This window comes from Acanthisitta chloris, unplaced genomic scaffold (assembly GCF_000695815.1).
Source record: "Acanthisitta chloris isolate BGI_N310 unplaced genomic scaffold, ASM69581v1 scaffold8069, whole genome shotgun sequence".
Taxonomy (NCBI): Eukaryota; Metazoa; Chordata; class Aves; order Passeriformes; family Acanthisittidae; genus Acanthisitta; species Acanthisitta chloris.
The window spans coordinates 1-22,388 of record NW_008693007.1 but is presented as its reverse complement, the minus strand read 5'-3'; the positions used below and the strand labels follow the sequence as shown (position 1 = coordinate 22,388).

At 39.0% G+C, this 22,388-nt stretch overlaps 1 protein-coding gene across 1 annotated transcript; it reads left to right on the top strand.

The window, feature by feature from the left end:
• Positions 1–3,177: 3,177 nt before the first annotated feature.
• On the top strand, positions 3,178–22,025 carry RRP15 (ribosomal RNA processing 15 homolog (S. cerevisiae); the record flags this gene model as incomplete). The annotated part of the gene is made up of 4 exons (XM_009082898.1): positions 3,178–3,452; positions 5,262–5,359; positions 6,208–6,409; positions 21,415–22,025. Coding segments are annotated over 4 exons (728 nt in total), but the record flags the coding sequence as incomplete, so codon positions are not given.
• Positions 22,026–22,388: the final 363 nt, after the last annotated feature.

Below are 22,388 nucleotides of genomic sequence, written 5' to 3'. Positions count from 1 at the left end.
AGGGCTGGAGTCGGTCGGCGCGGTGGACGGGAGCGCGGGTCCCGGCCCGGCCACCTGGTGAAGCCTCTTCCCGTGGGTGACATCCCGCAGTGCCTTGTTCCCTTGCACTGTGCCCTTTGGCATTTCTCCACTCAGCCCGGGGGATACTGACAGCAGCTCGGTAATTCCCTGAGGCCACTTCAATAACTTTCGCTGCCCTCTTTCTTGGGACAGCTGGGAGCGACTGTGCAAAGCTGGACGAGCTCCGTGTCTATGCGAGACCGGGATCTGCTCCTGCTCAGAAGGAAAGCCGTGGGATGCGCCAGTTACAGTGATCCACTAGGAGAATACAAACATACTCATACTCCATCCTTAACACACGGTTCTTCACTCATTCTTGCCTCCTCGTGTGTTGTGAGGGTGTACATAACTAGTAGTGATTGCTTCTTAATTATATGATGTAATTCAGTTACTTTTTTTTTTCTCTATTCTGGGAGGAATCAGGGTTTGGGCCATTTGGAGCTGTAGTGCTCATTGATTCTGTTTGGTTTGAGGGGTTCTCTATTCTGGGAGGAATCAGGGTTTTGGGCCATTTGGAGCTGTAGCTCACATTGATTCTGTTTGGTTTGAGGGACAAAACTGAACCCAAAAGGAAGCCTTATGAGGAAGCTTCTTTCAGAGCTCATTTTTGAATGTTTACTGTATTTAACTATGTGTCTCCACCTTAATCACTGAGCAAGTTTAAAAAAGTAAAGTATGGAGGTGTATCTATGTATTTCACACACAGTTAAGACTTGTTATGTTAAATCTATGCCAGGCATCGATCTTTGCAACTCAAAACAGAGCTCCAGGTCCCACTTCTGAAAGAGTTAATCAAGTTTAAATTACTTTGAAATACCTCTGCCTTATCTCGTGCTGTTGACTGGTAATAACTGGTAAGAATAAGTTATGGCTGGTTGTTGAAGCTTCTTTAATCTTTCTGTAACTGTGGAACGTAAAATGTTTTTGGTATTATCTGGCATTATCCTCCTATTTTATTGGCAGAAGATATTATGTAAAGGAAATTAATACCTGCTTTTGCAATTTTCCTTTTTCTAAGTCTGATCTGGTTTTTATGGCTAACAGCAGAAGTTGGTCCAGTGCAGTGTGGGGAATTCAGGTTTGGATTTTGGAAGTCATTAGATTTTGTAGGTATCAAAAAATAACAAGTAGGGGTGGTTCTTTGTTTAAAAAACAGATAGCAATATGGTCAGGGCCTAGGGGTGAAAAGTTGACATTATTTTTCATGTAGGAACCAGGATGTGGTGAAGCACCTGCTTCTTTATACGTAGAATAAAGAAGTTTTCTTAAAGATTTTAAAAATTTGGAACTCAGGATATGGAGACATCCTGATATTTAAATGGATTAAAAGAATGCCTTTAAGTAGTTTCTGAATGTGTTGAACAAATTCATCAGTTTTAAATTTCCAAACAAAAAAATCCCATAATTTATCTTGAGTGTAGTATGATGCAAGACTGTGTTAGCCTTGGTGATTGTAAAAGCCCTACTGATACAGATGACCAAGTATTCAGTAATTATTTCTCTTCCACATTCATTTTGTAAACATATAATCTTGCTTCTTTCCATGACGATAACTAAATGCTCTCCAAGCCTCTAAACGTGCCTGGGCATTAGAGGTTTTGTTTTAAATTGGTTAATGCCACTGTTTTGCTGCTATGTTGGGTTTTTTTCTGGTTTAAAAAGACACATGGAGAAGGCAGAATAATGAGAGTCTGGCAACAGAGTCTATGTTTATGTTTGCTGAGTAATTAAATAGACAGTTGATTAATGGGGACTATCATTAATGGCTGTCTGTCTGGATGGTTTTATGGAAAACAGATCTTGTGAAGCAGTCCTGGCTTCATTCTCTTAATGATTTGGTTGACAAAGGTAGTTCAAGGCATGGAGTGGTACTTGCATAGTAAAGCACTTGGCTCAGTAGTACTTACAGGGTGATTTTAAAATACTCTTTTTAACTTAGTGTGAGTGGTAGATGGATGAAAGTGAGTCAGCTGGTGGGGAATTGTCCTCTGGGTGGTGGGAGTGGGAGGGGTCAGAAACCAGCCTTAATCTGTCCAGCACTTGATTTGTGGCCTTGCAAGTTGCATATAAGATAAGTAATTTAGAATTTTCTGTGGCACAAATATTAGTGGAACAGTAGGTAATAGTGGCAGGACACATGTATGCTCTGCTCTTGATTACATGATAAAGTTGGGTCCACTGGAATAACCAAACATATTTTAGCACACCCTAAGGCTTGGAGCAGTTTCATTTTAGTTATTAACCCGCACTGCTGAAGACTTATTTTTGCAGTGTGATCCACTGTACAGAAATGGTGGATTCTTCAGGTGTTTGATGTGCCATCTAGTTGGCTATTTTCTGCTGTCTTGATATTGCTTGATTCCAAACTTTGGTGTTGTCACTTCAATTCCTTCTTTTTCGTTTTAAAGGGCTCACAGGGTAGGGAAACTTGAATTCTGGGGTGTTTTATTTGTGTATCAAGAACTGAACAGTTGCTTATACCAGAAAAGCTCAGTGCTTCTGGTTTCTTTTGAGCTACTCAACAACTGTCTCGATTCTGTATTTCACAAAGCAGTCTCCCCTGTGTTCTTTATGCTCAGGTAATAGTATTTATGCTGGCATGGTTTTCCCTCAGCAGATTGTGCTTTCCTGTAAGGGATGTCCCGCAGCTCCGGGTTTCTTACTGCCTGTGGCTGTTTGCGCTCAGACACTAGATGTCACTGTTGCAATTTGGATGTGAGTGTGCATATACATCTATACCTGTGCGTGTTTCTGTGTTTGTAAGTTACAATTTTTGAATTGGAAAATATAGTGGGCTTCCTCCACAATTATCACCTCTAAACGTAAAAAATTCATTAATCTAACAATAAATATCCAAGGCTGCCTTTTCCCTTTTACCCAGCTGCTTCAATCACTTAAAATTGTCACTGAGATGAGCAAGCAGTTGCACTGCAGTTTCTAATAAATTCATTATGATGGTGTATGCCTGCTTGAGGAATTAATTGTAACAGTACATGCACAGCAGTACATGACCCTGAACTCAGATAACATTTACATATGGAGCAAATTACACTAGTGATGGATTCTTACTAGAAACAGAACTCCTGATGCTTTTTTTTTTTTTTTTTAAATCCCTAGATTCTGAGTTAAGTTCAGGACTTCCAGAAGACAGTTACTCTTCAGGAGCTGAAGCTCTGGATGGTGATGATGAAGATGAAACAGCAGCCCTTGGCAATGCGGCTGAAGAGGCAACAAGCTCCAAAGATGGCCCAAGTTCAGGCTGGGCAGATGCCATGGCAAAAGTGCTCAACAAAAAGATTCCACAGAATAAGTCTACCATCTTGGCCAAGAATAAAAGCCTGGAGAAGGAGAAAGAAAAGGAAAAACAAGGAAGGCTGGCAAAGAGGATGAAGGTGAGAAAAAGGTGCAGTATTTAATGTGCAATCACAGTCAGATGGGTGACTTGCAAGATAACCTCAGCAGCGATTTGGGACAGTGCTCTGAGACTGTCTGAGTTTTGTAGTTCTCTTCCACAGTGATCTTGAGTAGCTTCAGTTTTTTTGGTTTCCAGACAGTCATGCTGTGTGGGGCTTTTTTTCCTTGCTGCTTTTTCTGGGTCATCAGGCAGGCTGGTCTTTGGCAGCAGGACTGTTTCAGTCTGTCAGCTTAAGTTGTTTTTGTTGTTGAGAGGGTGAAAGCAGCTGCTTTAAGCTTGGTTTTCTAATTGCTGTTGTTAATTTGGGGTGTAATTTGCTCTGTTGGCTTTACAAGTTGAATAGTTCTCTAACACAGAAAGTGAGAGGGAGAAAGAGAAGAAAACTTGAAATTGTGCCTCAGCTTCCAAAATCAAGATCTATAAGGTTGAGATTGCAGTAATTCCTGATGTGGTTGTGAATCATTGTTTGTTCCCCTTGATGATTTTTCTTGTAGGAGTGTTCTATTACAGTGTCCATGCCCTGAGTTGCTTCTGGTTCTGAAACTGCTATGAAGAAGCCAAAACTATGTTGGCAATTACATTGTCTTTAGTGGAACTTTTAATTCCAGGGTGTGATTGATATACCTTCAGGCTAGAAACGCATTAATAGTTCTAATGTCTCATCTTACCAGTTCTGTTCCAGTGTGATAGCCACATTATTCACCTGACAGTTTGGGACATGCTGTGTTTTGGCCACAGCTTGCCTTTTAAATACAGAGACCTTCAGTACAGCCTCTGCACAGTTATGGTTGTCCTAAATACCTGTTCACATTCAGTAAATAAGTGGGAATACTGCAAAACAGAGGTGGGCTACAGGTCTCCAAACTGACTTGTTTGCCTTAGAAAACCTTGAAAGCAGTCTGCCTTCCATTGACTTCTTGCTGATGAAAGGTAGACTAGGGCAGTTCTTTTGATCAAAGGCTAAAACATGGTCATAAACTTACAAATTCATAGTAGTCTGCCTGGAATTATAAAGATAAGGACTCTGAAATTCCATTAAAGACTTCTTGCATAAAGCAGATTTAATCAGCATCACCAGGCCTAGAACCCTGTTGAACTGTTAACAGGAGAAACAAAAAATTCACTACCTTACTCGCGAAGCAGAGGTTGGTGAAATCCAGTGGTCCAGAAATAAAGCTGGTGACTTTGTAGCCCCTGGTAATGAAAAAGTGGATCGGTTTGGTTTTGAAACAGGCAGCATCAAAAAAAACGGCAAAAATTAATATCATACACGAGTTGTTGTCCAGTGGACACTTGGTGCTCTTCCTGGTGTTTTCAGTGCTTCCTGTTGCAGTCTTTGCCATGTGTTACTGTGGGTCACAAAGCTATACTGGGGGTAATTCTGTGGGGGAAGTCAAATTCCCAAGGCTGAAAATCTGAAATGCCTGTCTTGATAGTCGCAGGATTTTATTATGTATAAATTTCTCTGTGATCAGCTTGTGAAGTCTTGGAGTTGAAAGTTGTCCTTGAATAATTTCCTTGTTTGTGGCTGTCAGTGTGAAAGCATTTTTTTCTAGACTTTTGTTGCTCAGATGACTCTCTGAGATTTGACTGTGGTCCCTGGTGTGTCAGTGCAAGAGACTTGCCTCAGACCTGTTGTCCAGCCCCATGTTGAAGCTCCCTTTATCCTCAAACCAAACTGAACTTCGCACATTTACTTCTTTTGTCCCTCTGCTACATACTCTATCAGAGTATGCTGCATTCTTGAATGTCCATGTTGTTTCACATCGCAGTATTTCTATCGCAGCTCGATAAAAAGCGGGAATGGGAAATGATGTGCCGAGTGAAGCCAGATGTGGTCAAAGACCGAGAGAAAGAAAGAAATCTTCAGAGAATTGCTACAAGGTAAGAGTTTTTCTGAATGCTTTCCTTAAATGTACATATATCAAAAAGAAGAGGAAAAGGGGAAGAAAAGGCCTGTGCAGGTAATCTGTTTCCAATCAGATTGTACTCTTAGAAAGTGACTAGCAGGAGCTGAGAGATTTATATACAGGTCTGTATGGTACAGTATCAAGTTCAGCAAAGGATTTCGGAAGCTTTATGAAAGAGTAAAAATTTAGATGAGAAAGTAATGTTTGCTTAACAGGAGTGCTTTGTTGGATCCCCTCATTTTGTTAATTTAATGCTTTAAAAATGCAGAACAGTTGTTTCTATTATTCTGGTTTTTTGGTTCTCCACAAAGGATTCACTAGATCCACAGCTGTTAAGTTCAACTGCCTGTTCTGTGTTGTGGTAGTTTGGTGTCACAGAACTAGTTGAACACCTTGATGTGCTGCCTGTGTGTGTCTCCTTACTCCTTCCTCTGCCTTGTCCCCCTGCTTCATCTGCCCATAAGATCTTGCCTGAGGAATTTAATAGCTGATTGTAGGATGAGTAACATGCTTCTGAGGATAAAACATGCTCGTGCACTCATCTCAATGCCATGTTACCATGCTTACTTCAGGGTCTGAGTAGTTATTTGTGGATTTGTTTGTTACTGGTTCCTAGCAGTAAGTGTGAAGAAGGAGTGAAAATTGAAAGTCTCTTGTTGTAGTAAATGTTTCTCCTTAAGCAAACTGAAGTTCCAGGTAACAATTTTGGGGAGCTGGAAGCCATCCAGTATCTGCAGTGATTAGCTGCTTTGGTGGGTGGTTCATTTCTGTAAAAGGAACTTGAGTTAAAAGATTTGTTTTGTTGTTTTTTCCCTATCCCAGAGGTGTTGTACAATTATTTAATGCAGTCAGGACGCACCAGAAGAAAATTGATGAGAAGGTGAAGAAAGCTGGGAGCTCTGAGAGGCAGCGTGCTAAACTGATGTCTTCTGTTTCAAAGAAAGATTTCATCAATGTTTTAAGAAACATGGATGGTGCTAAAGGCAGCAAGAATCCTGTTGGAAAGGCGACAAAAAGTAAACAGGTAGGCTTAGTCTGTGAGAAGAAAAATGCATGCAAGATACCTTCTCAGTGTAATTGCTGTCCATTAATGTGGCTGCTCTTCATAACAGCTGTGATCCAAAGGGCTGGGTTTTTTTGAGAGTTCTTAGGAAGGGAACAAGTAGCTCTTAGCCTGTTTTCCTTGTCTTTTGAGTATCAAGGTACAAAATGCTGTAAGCTCTTCTTATAAGACATCAAGCCTTGTATACAAGTAACTTGATTTAGCTGTGTGTTGAAAAGAAGAATATGAAAAATAGGCTTTTGTCTTGGATTTTGCACCAAGCATGGAATCAACTGCTAGATTTTAGTGGGTTGTGACATTTGGAGTTTGGCCAATAATAGTTAGCTCCTTAAAATTGTGAGGAGGCTCTTCGTCTTACACGGTGTATTAGACTGTACTACTTGTGTGTACCCACAGATTGGTCATGTCAAACTCACTTCCTTTGGATGATTATGGTATCTGGAACTGAAGGGATTTGCCATACAAGTGAACACCACAACAGAAAGAAACAGAGACATATTGAACATTATATGTAGGCTTTTCTTTCCTTTATTCTGTATGTGTGTTAGACTGATGTTGCTTCATTGCTGTTACGATGTTTTGGAAAGAAATACATTCCACTTTTTCCAAACATATTTAAGAGAGACACAGCGTAGTTGGAGTTGTCCAGCTTTTTTATCAGCTCTTTCAACTCAACCAAGTAGCTCAGGGTTGAGAACAAGTTGCTCAGAAATACTCTTTCTTGTATTTCAGAAGCTGCACATTTCTGAAGCGTATTTGTGTTCAGGTTTGAACTCTGTGCTTGGTAGTGGGTGGAATACTGCTGTTGGCCCAGACTCACAGCAGTTAACTAAGTGCTTTTCTGTGCCAGGAAGAAATACTTTAATCAGTTGGGAGACAACGGTTTGTCATGTGTTTTTTGTTTGTGTGCTCTTGGGGAACATGCTGAAACATTGCCTGGCATGAAATGCTCATAGGATTTTCATGCAAGTATAATTTTAAAGTATTTTTTAAATTCTTCAGATAATGAGAACAATTTAGTTTGGTGCTGACACTTTATTTCTCCTTAAATAATTCCAGCTTGCTTGTATGGGTCAGGGGTGTGTGTGTATGTGTGTGTGTGGTTCTTTTCTTTATTTATTTTTTATCCCCTGAAATATCAGAGTGACAGCAGTGCCAACTACTGTTGTAATCAGCATTGAATCAACAGCTGGGCTCGAACTAGGTCCTTTGTTTTCTTTGTGTCAGATTGTAGCAGGGCAGTTTGCTGATTAGTAGGTCAGAAAATATAGATTGCAAATGTTTCTATACTATGTAAAAATGAAGTATCATTTTGGCAGTATCAGTAACTGCATTTAAGTGCTCTGGAGATGCTTTAGATGCTGGCTGGTTAGTGTTGGTTTGAGTGTTAGTATAGGTGCTACTGTCACATTGCTTCTGAACAAAATCTGGATGGGGAGTTGGGTTTTGGTTGGATTTTTTAATAGTGTGTCTGCCTAGATAGACTACTCCCTAGGGGTTCCTGTCTCCCTCATTGCCTTTGCTTCAGTGACTCTCCATTCAATACTGAACCAAACTCTTTAATAACTCCTTTTCAAGCTGTTCTTAATCTGCCTTCTTTTCTCTTGAGAACATATCTTACTCATTCAGCAGGCTCCCATCCTGGTAGTTGTTGATGCTTGAGGTTGAGGCCAAAATGTGATCTTCAATCTCCTTCTCAGAATTACTCAGACATTTAGCCACTGAACAGTACTGCTGGCCTCCACTGACATATCTCTGCTTCTTAGTCTTTGAGGGTTTTTCAGAGGATAGTAAGCAGTGATGAGGCTTTTCGGTAGTGAATTTCTTGCAGCAAGAGTTTGGTAGATTGTTTTTGCAGTCTGAAAGCTTTTGTTTGTTTTGTGGGTTTGTTTTTTGTATCGGCCTGCTTTGTTTTTTAGCAATTGAAAGTATAGCTTGTATTTCATTTTTAGGAAAGAGGGGAGAAATACATTTATGTATCTCAACAAAAACAATGGAAGAGATGCCAATCCCAAACTCCAGGCACTCTGCCATCAATTAAAATGCAGTCCAGAACAATAAAACACTACCCCACCCACATAAAACAAGCAGTCATCGGGGAAAAATAGCAGAATAAAGTTTTACCAGTGAAAGCAAACCTTTTTTGACTCAAGCCTTGTGCTGTGAAAGGAGACTTGACTGTATTTGTGAGAATGATAAAATGGTTTTTTTTTCTTGCTCTGCAGCATATTTGAATGCAAAATTTGCTGCATATTTTTGAAAGTTTAGTGGTTTCTTCCAAATGTCAGGGGTTGTTGAAGAAACCTCTTATTAAAGTTATTAAAGCTCTGTTCTGACTGACTATTTAGTCAGGTATATATGTGTGAGAAAAAGAAATTAAATGCTTAGTAAAGGCCCATCTGCAGCAGTGGGATTTTATGGGAGCACAGCCACTTTTTAAATTTTGTTCTCTTTTTCCAGCAGTTTTATGCATTGATGGGATGGGAAGGACAGGTAACTTGTGTCCTGTGAGAACGTCGTTTGTAGTCTTGGATAGTTTTAGCCATTGCCTTAAACATTACTTGGCATACACCTACCAATGGAACTATGAAAGGAGGACTGTAAGACTCTGAAAGTTTTCCTGTGCCCTTCTTTTGCAACTGTAGTCCTTCTTGGGGGTTTGTGTGCCCAGATGGGAGTAATTACTTTTCTGAGCTGGAGCCAAAAGCTTTGCTTTCATATCATTAGCTGTTTATCAAAGTATTTCTTAATCCTTGCTGAGCCAGCTGACTTGTGTAATATTTTTTCCTGTTTTTTCCAAGGTACTGTGCATGATGCTTGTGTCTGGGTAAGATCATCTAATTTCCCTCCCCTCACCACCTTTTCTGAAGCTTTACAATGTGGGAGAAAAATGTAATCATTTTCCTCTTAAAAAGAAATCCCACTTGTTTGTCATTTGAGTAGGGTTTTTTAAGTTTTGGGGTATGGTTTTTTGGAAGCATTTATTGGCAGATATGAGATATTTCAATCTTGTTCAACATAGACCTTACAGACCTCATTTCCATTACAGTATGTGTTGGTTGTACCTTGCAGCTTCACACCTGCAAGACACTGTAAGAAACATTGTTAAACTACAGGTTTAGAAAAGCTACATATCAGAGATGCTGTTTTTCTAGCCCTGGAGGCTGAAGTCATCTGTGTGTCTAAAGAAGAAATACAGAAATAGGTTGTGGCAATAAGAGAATCCTTGCAGCAATCTTTTGTTTTCTTTAGGTCCTTCAGAAATTTTTGGGTGCTCTGAGGTTCCAGGTTTGAGTGAAGTTTCTGATCTCTTAGAGTTGCACAGACGTGTTGGCTGATGTAGTGAATTACATGAGATCGTGAAATCTTAATTGCAAGGAAATAAAGAAATACAGAGTTAGCATTCTCAGAGCAGCCTCGCTCTTCTCCCTTACAGTGTGTCAGTGACAACAGGGTTGTTCAGTATCAGAGGCTTTCATCTTGACTTTTCACTTGTCATTTGTGCTGCTTGCTGTAAAGCATTGCTGGGTGGTAAAACATTTTCTGGTGACATAGAAGCAACTGGCATGAAAGTTACAGATAATCTTTGTGACAGGCATAACCTGCATTCACGAACCTTTCATTTTCAGTTAGGCCCTTGTAGGATGGTTTTCTGAATCACCTATGTTTGCTTCAGCTTGTAAGTTTTCTCACACCAGATCTGTGGCAGAGCATTTCAGTGATGGAAGTAAGAGCAGGATTTCCTGGTCTACTTAAGTGACCATGATCCAAATTCTGCAAGGTAATTTTTCTGCAAGCTGTGCTTTCTGCCTGACCTGGAGGTACAATTTGTTTCCTGTGTTGTGATGGCATCTGGAAAAAAATGGTGTTTTGGTCTCAAAATAGTACCTGTTCTAAAATAATTTATTGATGGGAAGGAAGATGAGTGGAGAAGAATACAAACGCTATTTCATATCAGCTATTGCTCATATGGGACTTGAACTAAAGTGCTTTTCCAGAAAAGTTCCTTCTGCCTGAAGCATATTTTATAGATGCTCCTAATGTTTGGTAAGTAATTTGTAAGCACAGTGATTTACTATAGATTTTTTCTTTTGTTCATAAGACTGTAATTGTAAGCAGTAGTTTGAAGATTGTTCAAGGGCTAGAGGGTACTACTGACTTTGACTGCTATTCTTGCTGGGATACAAGAAGTGGCAAGGGGGCTTTCCTTTTTCAGGTTAAATAAGGTTATAAAATGTGCTTTTCAGCTTAAAAGTTAGATTTGTTTAAAAACTCTGCAAGTGACTGCTTTCTTTTTCTTGCAGCTGCATAAAAGTACTGGCTATCAGCATGTACTGCTTTTTTCCCACTGTTACCACAGTGTAGAAGTGGGGAAAAAAAGAATCTTTTTTCATCCATATACCTGTTTGAAGTGAAATAATTTGTTTCTGAACTGTGGATGAAGGCAGAGATGACTTGTACAAATTTGGTATGGTGTATCAACACCTCTTTTAATCTTAAAAGGAAAGGTTTTTTTTCCTTAGGTGATAATGGCATTGCAGAGTAGCAGAAGTTTATTACTGCAGGTGTTGTGTGCTGGTTTTACAGAACTAATTGAAAGATTAACCAGGCGTGCATGTATTCCAGCAGATTTGAGGGGGCAGCCAAGTATTAATTTAGTTCAGCTGCAGCCAAAATAGATGTGTTCTCCCAGTTTTAATAAATGTCTTCTCATCACATGCGCAGAAACTTTTAACCTGTATTCCTTTGAATGCTTCATTTGTATCTGTTTTTCTCAAATGTATGTACATCTCCTTGGAAGTCAACTCATGTGTGTTTGGAGCTGATGCTTTTAACATAATTTTGTACCAGAAGGTTGCTGACCTACCCAATTGTATGCTGCATTCTGCTTTTGATCCTTAGGGATAAATGCAGTGCAGCCTGCCACCGGTTGCTATATCCTAAATTCCTTATGTTCTTTAAGGCAAAGGGTTGTTGTGCAGCATGAGAAGTTTTTTGATGGTAAAATTTTAACTTTAAATCTGTTTTCAAGAAGATATATTGACTTACCCAGTTTGGGTCATCAGCAGGTTAGTTTTTAAGATGTGCAAAATCAGTTGCCTGTCTGGTGTAGCTGGTAACACCCATCTGTGTTAACATGGGAATGTGGGTCTTTGTCGATATTTAAATGTGATTGATAGATATCAAGAGCTTGACACTGCGAGTTCAACTCGAGATAAGAGGATTAAGGGTTGTGTGATAGGCTATATTTCACTAGGTTCACCCTTTTCCCTGTGTTTTTAATCTCAGATTTCCCTTTCTGTCCTCGTTTTCAGGTACTCGATCTGAAGTCAGGGAGGGAAAAAGAGTGTGATTTTGCGCTTTGTTTCCATCAGCCTCTTTTTTTTGATCCTCTTCCTGTTTCATGTTCCTGGCAGGTTCTTTCCCCCTGCACCTGAGGGCCAAGTATGCAGCTCAGCATCCTGTTCCTTAATTCGAGAGCACCTCTGACAGCTGCTGACACAGAAAGGCCAATTCCCTATTTGTCATCATGAGTCACAGGCATTACAGCTTAATGCTGTCTTCTGAGATGCAGATAGTATGTGATCAGTGAGGACAGATGTCTTAAGAGAATTCGGATACTTAAACGCCTGTTGTATCAACCTCAGGTTTGGAGAGGGCAGTCCTCCAGATGTTTATAACTTGTCCAGATCCAGGCAAGTGTTCATGGAGATAGCAAAAGACATGTTCCCAATACACCCTTAACTGATTTTTCAGTTCAGAAAGAATGAATGATGCAAGGTTTTAATGGATTCTTGTAGGAAATGTCTCTTTCTTTCTTCCTTAGGGTCGAAGACACAATATTTTGCTTTTCTGTGATAAGGAATAAAGTGATTTTAGCTGAAACATTACAAAAGCCTTCATCATGAAGCAGTTGAAGTTTGGCAAATTTTTGAGTCAATACAGTGTCCTGTGATTGAAATGTCAAGCAATATTGAGACAGCTCCATCTGTCATGTTTGAGAGTAACTTGCCTTGATATTTGTTTATTAGTGCACAGGATACTATGATGGTGTTCTGTTTTCCCATATGATGTTGCAAGGCTTTTTTTTTTTCAGTAAAATTATGTCTAAAACAACCATATTTGAAAAAGTTGTGGCGTACATCCTCTTTCAATCTTCCTGTAAGTACACAAAGCACAAAAAGTCAAATCCTATTAGACTTTTATCAAGTAAATTGAGTTGGAAACCTTATATAAACAAGTCTCCACTTTTGGCTTTGTTCATAACACTTACAGGCAGGGCAGTGTACTCAGAGAAGAATACATCTAAACGTTTCATAAAGTTTCCTAAAAAATCTTCTCTCAAAGTAAGAATATTTGGGTGGAGCTTGTCAATGTGACCAAGTTTGTTTCCCCCATCTAAGCATTTTCTTCTGCAAATTATCTTGAAAAGTGATTCCTTTACTTTGAAGTTTTATTAAGGTATAAAATGTTCTGATTTCCAGAGTGTTGAATTAGCAGATGTGCTTTATGTATGACCTCTGTGGGCATCTACCCATCTGTTTATCTTGGTAGATTTCAGGAGTGCTGGGTCAAACTGCTTCCAGCTTCCAATGCTTAGAGGGTTGCTGAGTTTTGTACTTTTTATTCTATGGGAAAATCTGTGCAGTTTTTAATGAGTGTTTCTGAAATTTATTGCAAGTTTAGAAAGCACACCTTTTTTTAAAAAAACCTAGTACTATTACAAATGGTACTAAAGCAGTCTCTTGGAAAAATCTGACCTCTGTTTGTTTGGTTTTTTTCTGAACACTGGACAGTGTTCTACAGGTGGCCTGTGTCATTACTTCTCCACCTGCAGCTGACGGGAAAACCCATACAGAAACATAGAGACAGGAAGGTCAGAAATGCAGAGAAAAGGTAGCCAGATGGCTATGATAAGGGGTTGGGATCATGGGCAGTTTACATATTCCTTCTTCAGGTTTAAACTGCTTTTAGAAAGCAGCCTGGGAGTGTTGAGGGGTATGGTCTGTTCCTTAGTGAGTTTACCACTCACACGTGATGGTATGAGGGAAATTACAGGAATATAAAATCAGACTTAGTTTTGGAGACCTTTAGCATATGTTGCAAAGGCCATTTAAGTAAAGGCAGTGAGGGTAGGGAGGTTTAGTCATGCAAGCTGCTTAGTAGACATAAACTCCTTGGTATTTCATATTTAGTAATAAAATTACACAAAAGCAAGTTCCTTGTGGGCTCTGGAGTTTTTTCCCTCTCATCCTCCTGCCTATTTTTTTAGATCCTTATACTTCTTTTGGACTCAAATGCAAATGGAAGTCCTGAGTCAGGAAGACAAAGTTTTTTATAAGCCCCACTTCTTCCTCATCAGCTACTCTGTGCGATGATTTCTTAAGTGCTGGATGATGGACATGGTCATTACCGTAGCCTTCATTGTTTGAGACAACCTTTTGAGACTCACTATGTTACGCCTCTTGCTGAATCATGATGAAAAACAGTGGATGATTTCAGCTTCATTTGTAGGAAATAATTTCAGCCACATTCAGATTATTCAAATTTTTGCAAGATGCTAATTTATTCTAAGAAAAAGGATCAAAAAACACTCCAAACAGCTGCAGCTCTGCATGTTTCCTTACTGTGCCAACAGGCAAGCTTTTATAAAAACCTGCAGAAAATTTTAGGTACCCAGGTGAGGTTGAGGTCATGTATAATTTTTTTGCATAAATGGGTGACATCCAATAAAAATCTGTTGTGACTCAGAAATGTTTGTCTAAGGTAGACAGTTGAAAGATATGAGTACATGACTTTGAGGAATACCACACTGAAGGCCTTAATCTTGACTGGATGTTTTTTACTAGGCATTCTTTCTGTATCTGCATATTTTCCAAGTACAGCTTTATGGTTCAGGAACTGTGCAGCTTGCAACAAGAATGTTGCTGTGGATCTGAGTAATGTTTAGGTTTAATCTTTAAACTTTCTCACATCTTCATTACTGCAGGAAATAGACATTAAGAAATGTAGAAGCAGCTGATGGATGGATGCTTTTTTATCCCTTGTGAGAGAAGTTGTGTGGCATTTCATAATGATAGAAGCTGGTAAGGAGTTGTCCATGTAAGATTGGTTTTGGTAATTAACAGTATGCTTTTTAGTATAAAATGAACAATATTTTGCAGGCAGGTTATCTGAGGCATGAAAAGTGGTTCTGTTTGATGGACTGCATTGTCTTTTCCAAGTCAGAACTATGATTCAACTAGTTTGGATACCATTTTGTCTGATAAGCAATGAAAGTCTAACGTGTTGCTTTAAATACAAAAGTCTTGATCATATGTTGTTGTCAGCCACAGTGCTCATTGGGTCTTTATGTCAGGTATTAATAGATCCTGGTGCTGTGCAGTCTTTGCTTTAAGGATCTTATCGATCTAGTAGATGAAAAATGAAAGCTGTGTGGGGACTTAGAGGTGAATCAAGGGTAGGAGTAACAGGTGAATACACAGATAGTTATGGCCAGTATGGTAGGCAGGATTTCCACTGTCAGCAGTATAACTGCTGATAAACAGGCATTGCAGATGTGAAGGTAAAGCCATATAGATGAGGATGATGAAGCAGTTTTCTTTTTACAAGGACTGACAATGAGTACTGATGCCTTACTGAAAGTGTTCTGTCTATAATCTTTTTGCCCTGATGTGTTGCATGAAAACCTCATACAGGGAATGTGCTATTTCTATCTTTTCAAGTATCTTCTCTGTAATAATTTGCAGTCTACTTTGAGCTAATCTTACAATTAATTTTCTTAAGGTACCTACTTAAAAATGCATACTTGTGGAGCTTTATTTTTCTTATGTCAGTGGAGTGTTTTGGCTGGACAGTTGGAAGGATAATGTAATTACTTAATATTTGCAACATTGTCATTTTTGTATTTTGCAGAACATGAGTTACAAAGTACAGAATGTATTTCACAAGAGGAACTGTTACTATGGGTAAAGGTAACAGTTTATATCTGTGTTGTAACTTAACTATAGGGTTGTTTCATTAGGTGAATCTTATTTTCAGGTGAGTTTTTATTTTCTGTGAGCAGCTCCTGGTGTAGCATACCCATGCTATTCATCATCTCATTAAAACATGTAAAGGGAATCTTGATGCCAGTATGGTCAGATATTGTCTTGAAGCAACATGTGGTGAAATTCCTTGTGCAGCAGAAAGGATTCTCAGATGGCTGCTGTGGAAGCTTAAGTACAGCACAGACTGAGGAGTTCCAGAGGGTCCTCTATGCAGAAGGGTCCTGTGTTACGCTTGAATTCTTAAAATATTTTTGCTTATTCTAACAGAAATAACAATTTATGAGGTTTCTGGTCAGCTAAGGCTGAGGAAATCTGTTCTCTCCTAAGCTTCTTCTAAGATTCTTCTTTGCAACTGAGCACTTAATAATGATGCTAGTGAATCTTCCTCTTTGCTTAGGTCCTGATTAATGATTGTTTTTGGAAATTCTGTAATTCAGTTCTGACCCCTCTAAAGCTGGGACATGTTTAAGCCTTTGCGTGCCAACCCAAAACATTCCTTCTCATTCACACATCCCCAGTTGTAGTAAACCCTAGAGGAGGATGTGAGGATGGGGAGATTCCTCATGCAGGTCATTAAGCTCTGGGTGGTCTTCTGGCTGTGCTCAAAAGGAAAATCAGTATTTGTTGTGCTTGTAGTGATAATTCCAGTATGTTACTTGCAGAGAAGTTTGAACAGGAACAGCAGGTTTCAAAACACATTGTAAAAAAAAAAATAAATTCATTCTTAGATTAACTTACTAGAATTGCCAGAGAAGATTCTGATGTGTATGAGAGACCTTGTGATCTGAGTAAATCTCCTGTGCCACTGTTGATATCCACAGTATAATGTCACTTCAAGTATACCAAGGCACCTTGGTTTAGTTGCTCTAATTTTTCAGAGAGAGGACGTAAATAGGTATTGAATAACTCTTACACTAAGGAAGAAATTATTGTGTAGAATTATGCTTCAGCAGAATAGATTTCTCTTGTGCAGCTCATGTGTTTTGCAAGCTGAAAAATGCTTCCCAGAGTGAGTTGCTGTGAGAATTCAGCTCAGAAGTTCAAGATAATAGGGGTACAGGTTATATTCTCAGCTTGCAGATCAGGCTTAGGAACCTTTCTTTTGAGTTAAGATCTTGCTGTAGTTCGAATTAGATAAAGTTGCAAGCAGCACTGATGATCAAAGCCAAGGATCATTTTTCTGTTAAAAATCATTACATTTTGTTTTCTGCTTATATTTCTACTTTAAATACTTCGGCTGCAGTTTTCTTTATTTCTTCCCAACCTAGGGGAAGCTTATTTCTTACCCTGTGAGCTTGGATATTGCTGAAGATGAACTTAGGGGAAATTATTATGCTGGTGCCCTTTGTTTTTCATTTCCTTGGCCTTTTTTGCCAAGTTGTTTTTTTATTGTTATTGTTTTAAATTGAGACTTAGCACACCTTAGTGTATGCCTGTGGTGTTTTGTTTGTATTTTTTGAGCTTGGTTTAAACTGACTTGCTTGGGGATGAGAAACTGAATAGCAGCAGTCATTTGGAGCAAGATGCAGGCTGGCAGGGAGGGTAATTATCAGATGTTATGTGTTTTGGCAGTTATGTGGATCTTCAGCGTCATGACAAAAGCTTTGCTGTATTTCAGGGGCTTAGATGTTTGTATTGAGCAGAACAGAGGAACCTGAGGAGGCAGTTCAGATTAATTAGATATGTTAGAATTGTTTTCTCAGGGCTTAAAGCTGTTGCTTGAGAGATATTTATGTTAGAAATTCCTTCCCTGACAAGTACAAATAAACGTTTATTGTAGGTGATGGTAAAGAGAGATGCCCCTGCAAGCTCTGGCATTTCATCTTTTACAGAGCAAAGGCGTGGGAGTCCAGTATGCTGATTGTAACTCCTAGGTCTGAAAAATGTTCCTTTCTTACTACTCTGCAGTTACTGTCTTCTGGACTCAGGCCGTAGACTGTGTGGCAGTACAGGTATATTTGCTGCTTTGCAGATGCAGAAGCTGGAGTATGCTCAAGTGACATGAGCTGGAGAATGCTGTCTTTCATCTGTGTGCCCTGATTTCAAGGCATATCTTCTAATGCCATTATTTATCAATAAGCATTATGGACTTGGGTCTGCTTAAGCATAAGGTTCTGAAATGCTCTGGCAAACTTTCCTGTGCTGGTGTTAGGATGTTGCTGTGCCAGTAAAGCAAGAGATGAAAATGACAGTGTCCTGTGGCTTAACTTAATTCCCTTAAGCTTTCAAAGGAAAACAGGCTTTGAGCTAAGGCACTCATTTGCAGATTGAAGCAGTTATGTATGGTTACAAGTATCCTGCTGCTGCTTCTGGTAGCTTCAGGAGTAGAGAGCTTCAGTTTTTTGTGAAGGTAAGTAAATGAACCAAAACAGGGAGATTTCTAACTTGATCTTGATTGTATAAATGCTGCTTATACCATGAGGCTTTCATAGACCAATTCCTTCAAAAGCACCCAGGAGTCAGTTCCAGCCTGGATCCTGCAAGGGATGGCTGTTTTGTTCTAGGTGACAAAACTAAGCTTTGTTGGGAGGATGGGTAGTTTTATTTCAACTTGGCTAAGAATTCTAGTTCATCTTATCCTGGTGCAGATTTGAGAGGGTATGTCTTCAAACCAGAATTAGTTTGGGAAGTGTGTCCCCACTATAGAGCCCTACTTGTGTGAGACTTGAGCTAATGCTGGGATAGCTTAGGTGGCACACCAAGGAGGCAAGATGGTCTTATTTATATGATCTCTTTTGAACTGGGCTGTTGGCACATCACAGCAAGTACATATTTGCACTAGAGTAACCACATTTGCATTTTGGTCTTATTTTGGCTCATGATAGCAAGTGCATCACCCTGTACCAGTGACTCTTGAGGTATTGTACTAATTGCTGCTTCTCAGACCTTTTGAAGTAGGTTGCCACACCTTCTGGCAAAGAACAAACCCATTTCAATGTACGTATAAAAGAGGAAAAAATGCAACACCAGAATTTTTCACTCCTCGTCTTACTGAATGATCCACGTTATGTAGCATTACACTCTAATGTTTATATAGCCTGCTTTGGGGTTTTTTTGAGGATGTTCAGAGGGGGCTTTGTTGTAGTGACATGTGCATGATCAGCTGAGTGGAAGTTCAAAAGCAATTGTATAGATTGAAAGCTGGTTTATTTTCCATGTGCCAAGAATCAGTTTTGTTTTATTTAGATGAAACCAGATTATGGCATTGAAAACCTAAGTGTATTAACATTCTTACATAAAGCAAGTTGGGAAGTGATGTTACAGTTGTACTAATTGTTAATTGTACAAATGGTCTTGCTGCATATTTTCTTAAAACTCCAGGAATATATTGTGGTACAGTAGATTTGGGGAGTCTTTATTCTGGGGGGAATATAGAGCAGTAAATTAGTTAGGAATGAAGATACTGAACAAGGGGTTTTCTTCACTTGGAAGTATGCTTAAAATTGATTAAATATTTGCTTTCAAGCATTAAATCTTCATCATTGAGGCAGGAACATGCTACCTCTGTCTTTCTCCTTTGGGCTTGTAAAACTTCATTCATGCCTTTGTGGTGCCTTACATAGTGGGTAATGCTATGGAGGATCAGCATCCCTCTTTTGTTAAGGTTCTGCTTTTGTCCTGTTGTTCACTTGACATAGCCAGAAAGAGGGGCTGATGGTTGCTGGATAGTAGCTTGTGCTGAATTTGAAGACTGGGTTTTTCAAATCCTGAGCCTTCCACTGACAATAGCTGACATAATCTTCTGCTTCTGTGCTGTTTAAAATCAAAACAAAACAAGCAAAAAAATAAATACATCTCTGTCCTGCACATCTGGGAAGAAATTGGAATTTCTGCTGAGATTATTATTGAAAAAAGTGGATTGTTTTGTAAGGAATATGGGATATTTCCATCTAAGTATTTTAAATTTAACTCTCTTAAATTTCAGTCTTCAAACGGTGATGTATAAAAGATCTGGAATCAAAAAAGAAAAAAGCTTGGTGATTTTTGTAAATTTTTTAACCATTCTCTACTCTGCAAAGGTAAACATATAAAACAACTGCAATATAGGGAAAAAAAAGAAAAAAAAAGTTACCCTCTCTTTGCATCCCAGAACAGAGTACCTGTGTTTGCATTAGTACAGATTATTCCCAAGTGAATATTTTAAGGTCTGCCTAGGGACATACCTTATCTGCAGGTTTTTAATTCCAGGTAATTGATCGCCCTGTCTGAGATGATTTTTAGGCCTTACTGGGTATAGCATTTGAAGTGAATTGCTGCAAGAGTGGAAAGTGGTTAGGAGGCACTGCCCTGGGGGAAAGAGGGATTGTCGATGGGTGTAGGCACTAATGAGAGCAGCTGCAAAGACACAAAAGCAAACCCCAAACCAAAACACAGTGCAAACATCTTGAGGAACAGCTGTGGAGTTTCTCTTTTTTTGAGCTGGGCCTTGGAAGATTCCTTTAGGGAGGGAGAATGTTAAGACTTGTTACCCTGTTTTGTGAGCAGAATGTTTCAAAAATAAGTCAGATTGAGCATTTCTGCTTTGTTTACCTATTAAAAATACATACTTTGTTTGGCACTTTTTGCAGTCAAATAACTTCTATTGTTGTGATATGATGTGTTAAATTTACAGTGATGAACCTACATCCTTTATTCCTCATTTCTCCTGCTATTAAATTCTGTATGGTGCTCTCTCCCAAAGACTGCACAGACATCACCTTAAACCTGCCGTGGTTCTATGTATCACATTCCTAGATGCATGACAGAGAAGAGGCATGAGCAAATGTCTACAGTAATCATACATTTACTGTGATTTTTTGCATCTAGTAGGCAAATCTGCATCTGCAGAGGATGCTGTAACAGGTGATCCCATCCACTGTATGGTATCAGGAGGTGGTACTCACTTAAACTAGGATGAGTCAGCTGAGGTCCATCTTTTTGAGCATGGAAGTGGGAAAGCACACAAGATGCCAGCATTAACTCTGTTTCAAAGACCCTGGAAAGCTAAATTAGTGTTTTCAGTTCCCCTAATTCCACTTCGGTAGCACAAATTTTTGCTTGTCTGCTGGACATTGAGCCATGTTGTTCATCAGAAGTGTTTTGCTACAAAAGTGTAAACCACAGAGATAAATCCTTATCAGTACATTGAACAGCGTTTAATGTTTTCCTGCAGTAAGAATGTAGGAATAGCTTCAAGCTGTTCTTTAAAACTGTTGCCACAGGATGGGGCTGTTGCACTGCCCAAATGTGTCACGTCAAAGAACTGCAACCAAGCACTGTTTTCAGTGCTAGCCTGAAACTACACTTCTGTCACTTTTCTTTATTATTCACCAGTCTGTATAGTGGGCCTCAGTTTTATCCACTTTCAAGAGAATTTGGAGTAAGGTGTTGTTGGCTTGCTAAGTGTATATCAACTTTGTTTCTTTAAGAGGCAGCTTTGTACTATATGACAAGCCCAGGTAGTGAAGTAATAACCCACATAAAGGGGATTTGGTTCATGTATCATAGAATATGTTAAATATTAAATTGGGGGGGTTAAGCCTTTATTAAATCCATATTTGTGTTTTAGAAATGTGCCAAGAAGTGTTCTAATGAAGCAGCACCTGGGGGTTAATAAATGATATCATGAATCCATTCTGATTGCCAAGAAAGATTTTAATAAAGGAAGCCATGCCCAGGGTGGACTGTTTCATCCATGTGGAATAATTGTTTTGTTCCCATATTTCTTTTATTGGTTGGTTAAAAGAAGTTTGCTTTTTAGCATCAAGTCATTTATGGTTGTCCTGCATGTTTGTTTGTACCATTTGGATAAAGAGCTAGCCCTACCAAATTGTAGGAGATGTTATTTTGATTGCACAAAGAGCTTCCACCTTTTACTGCCTTTCACATTCATCTTGTGTTCCTCTGTTCTCTCTTCTCCTTCCCTCAAACATTCAGGGTGAAGTGAAGTCTGAAGAGGGGCCAGAATGGAATATACTGCGTGATGACTTCATGATGGGAGCATCTATGAAGGACTGGGACAAGGAAAGCGATGGAGAGGGCGATACTGAACAAGGAGGTGGTCTGAAACAAGAAGATGACAGTGACTGAATGAAACTGAAAAACATTCAAGATAATATTTTATCTTCTTAACTTTGTTTGGATAAAAGTCAGCATTCTGTGAATGTACAACACTTGGAGAATATCTCTTTTTTTAAAAAAAAAGAAAGTAAAAAGACTTGCACAACCTTGGAGTGCTCTCCACTTCTCCATGTCAAACTTTTATTTAATATAGCTCCATTTGCTATACTGAAATCCTGAAATATTTTCCAAAACAAGTATAATTTTCAACATATTTCCAAAACATTTTGTACAGTCAAAATAGTGGCACTTGCCCAATGAAAGATTGATTTTGTCAAGGTCATTAAAAGTTTATACATTAGTCATGGCAATTGATGTATTAGTGTGCCTGCATTTCCAAATCAGTGTTGCACTTTGAAAAGTTGTTAGCAATTCACAATAGAAATAGCTTACAATAAACACAGAAATGCCGTCACCTTGTAAAGTTATCCAACTCCTATAGAGTCTTTACTACTTTGGCCAGAAAAGATTCTGTAGATAATAAAGAAAAGTAACCATTAATGTGATAGTTCTGGTCTTGGAGCATTGGTTTGATTCAAGACAACTCTGGAAACATAATTGTAAAATAAGAGATTTGACCCTACTGATAATGTAAGGATTGTAAGTATGTATGTTTTTCTGTTGCAAGTCTGAAGTTGTATAAGCTAAGAGTCTGGTAGGAGAGGAAAGGACAGTCACTGCTATTGGTTTCATTGAGGAGGGAGGGCTTTCAGTAAGGAGCTGTAGCTCTGAGATGCATCCTGTGGGTCTAGTCAGCTGTAAGACTAATTCCTCAGGTCTGTGAAGGGTCA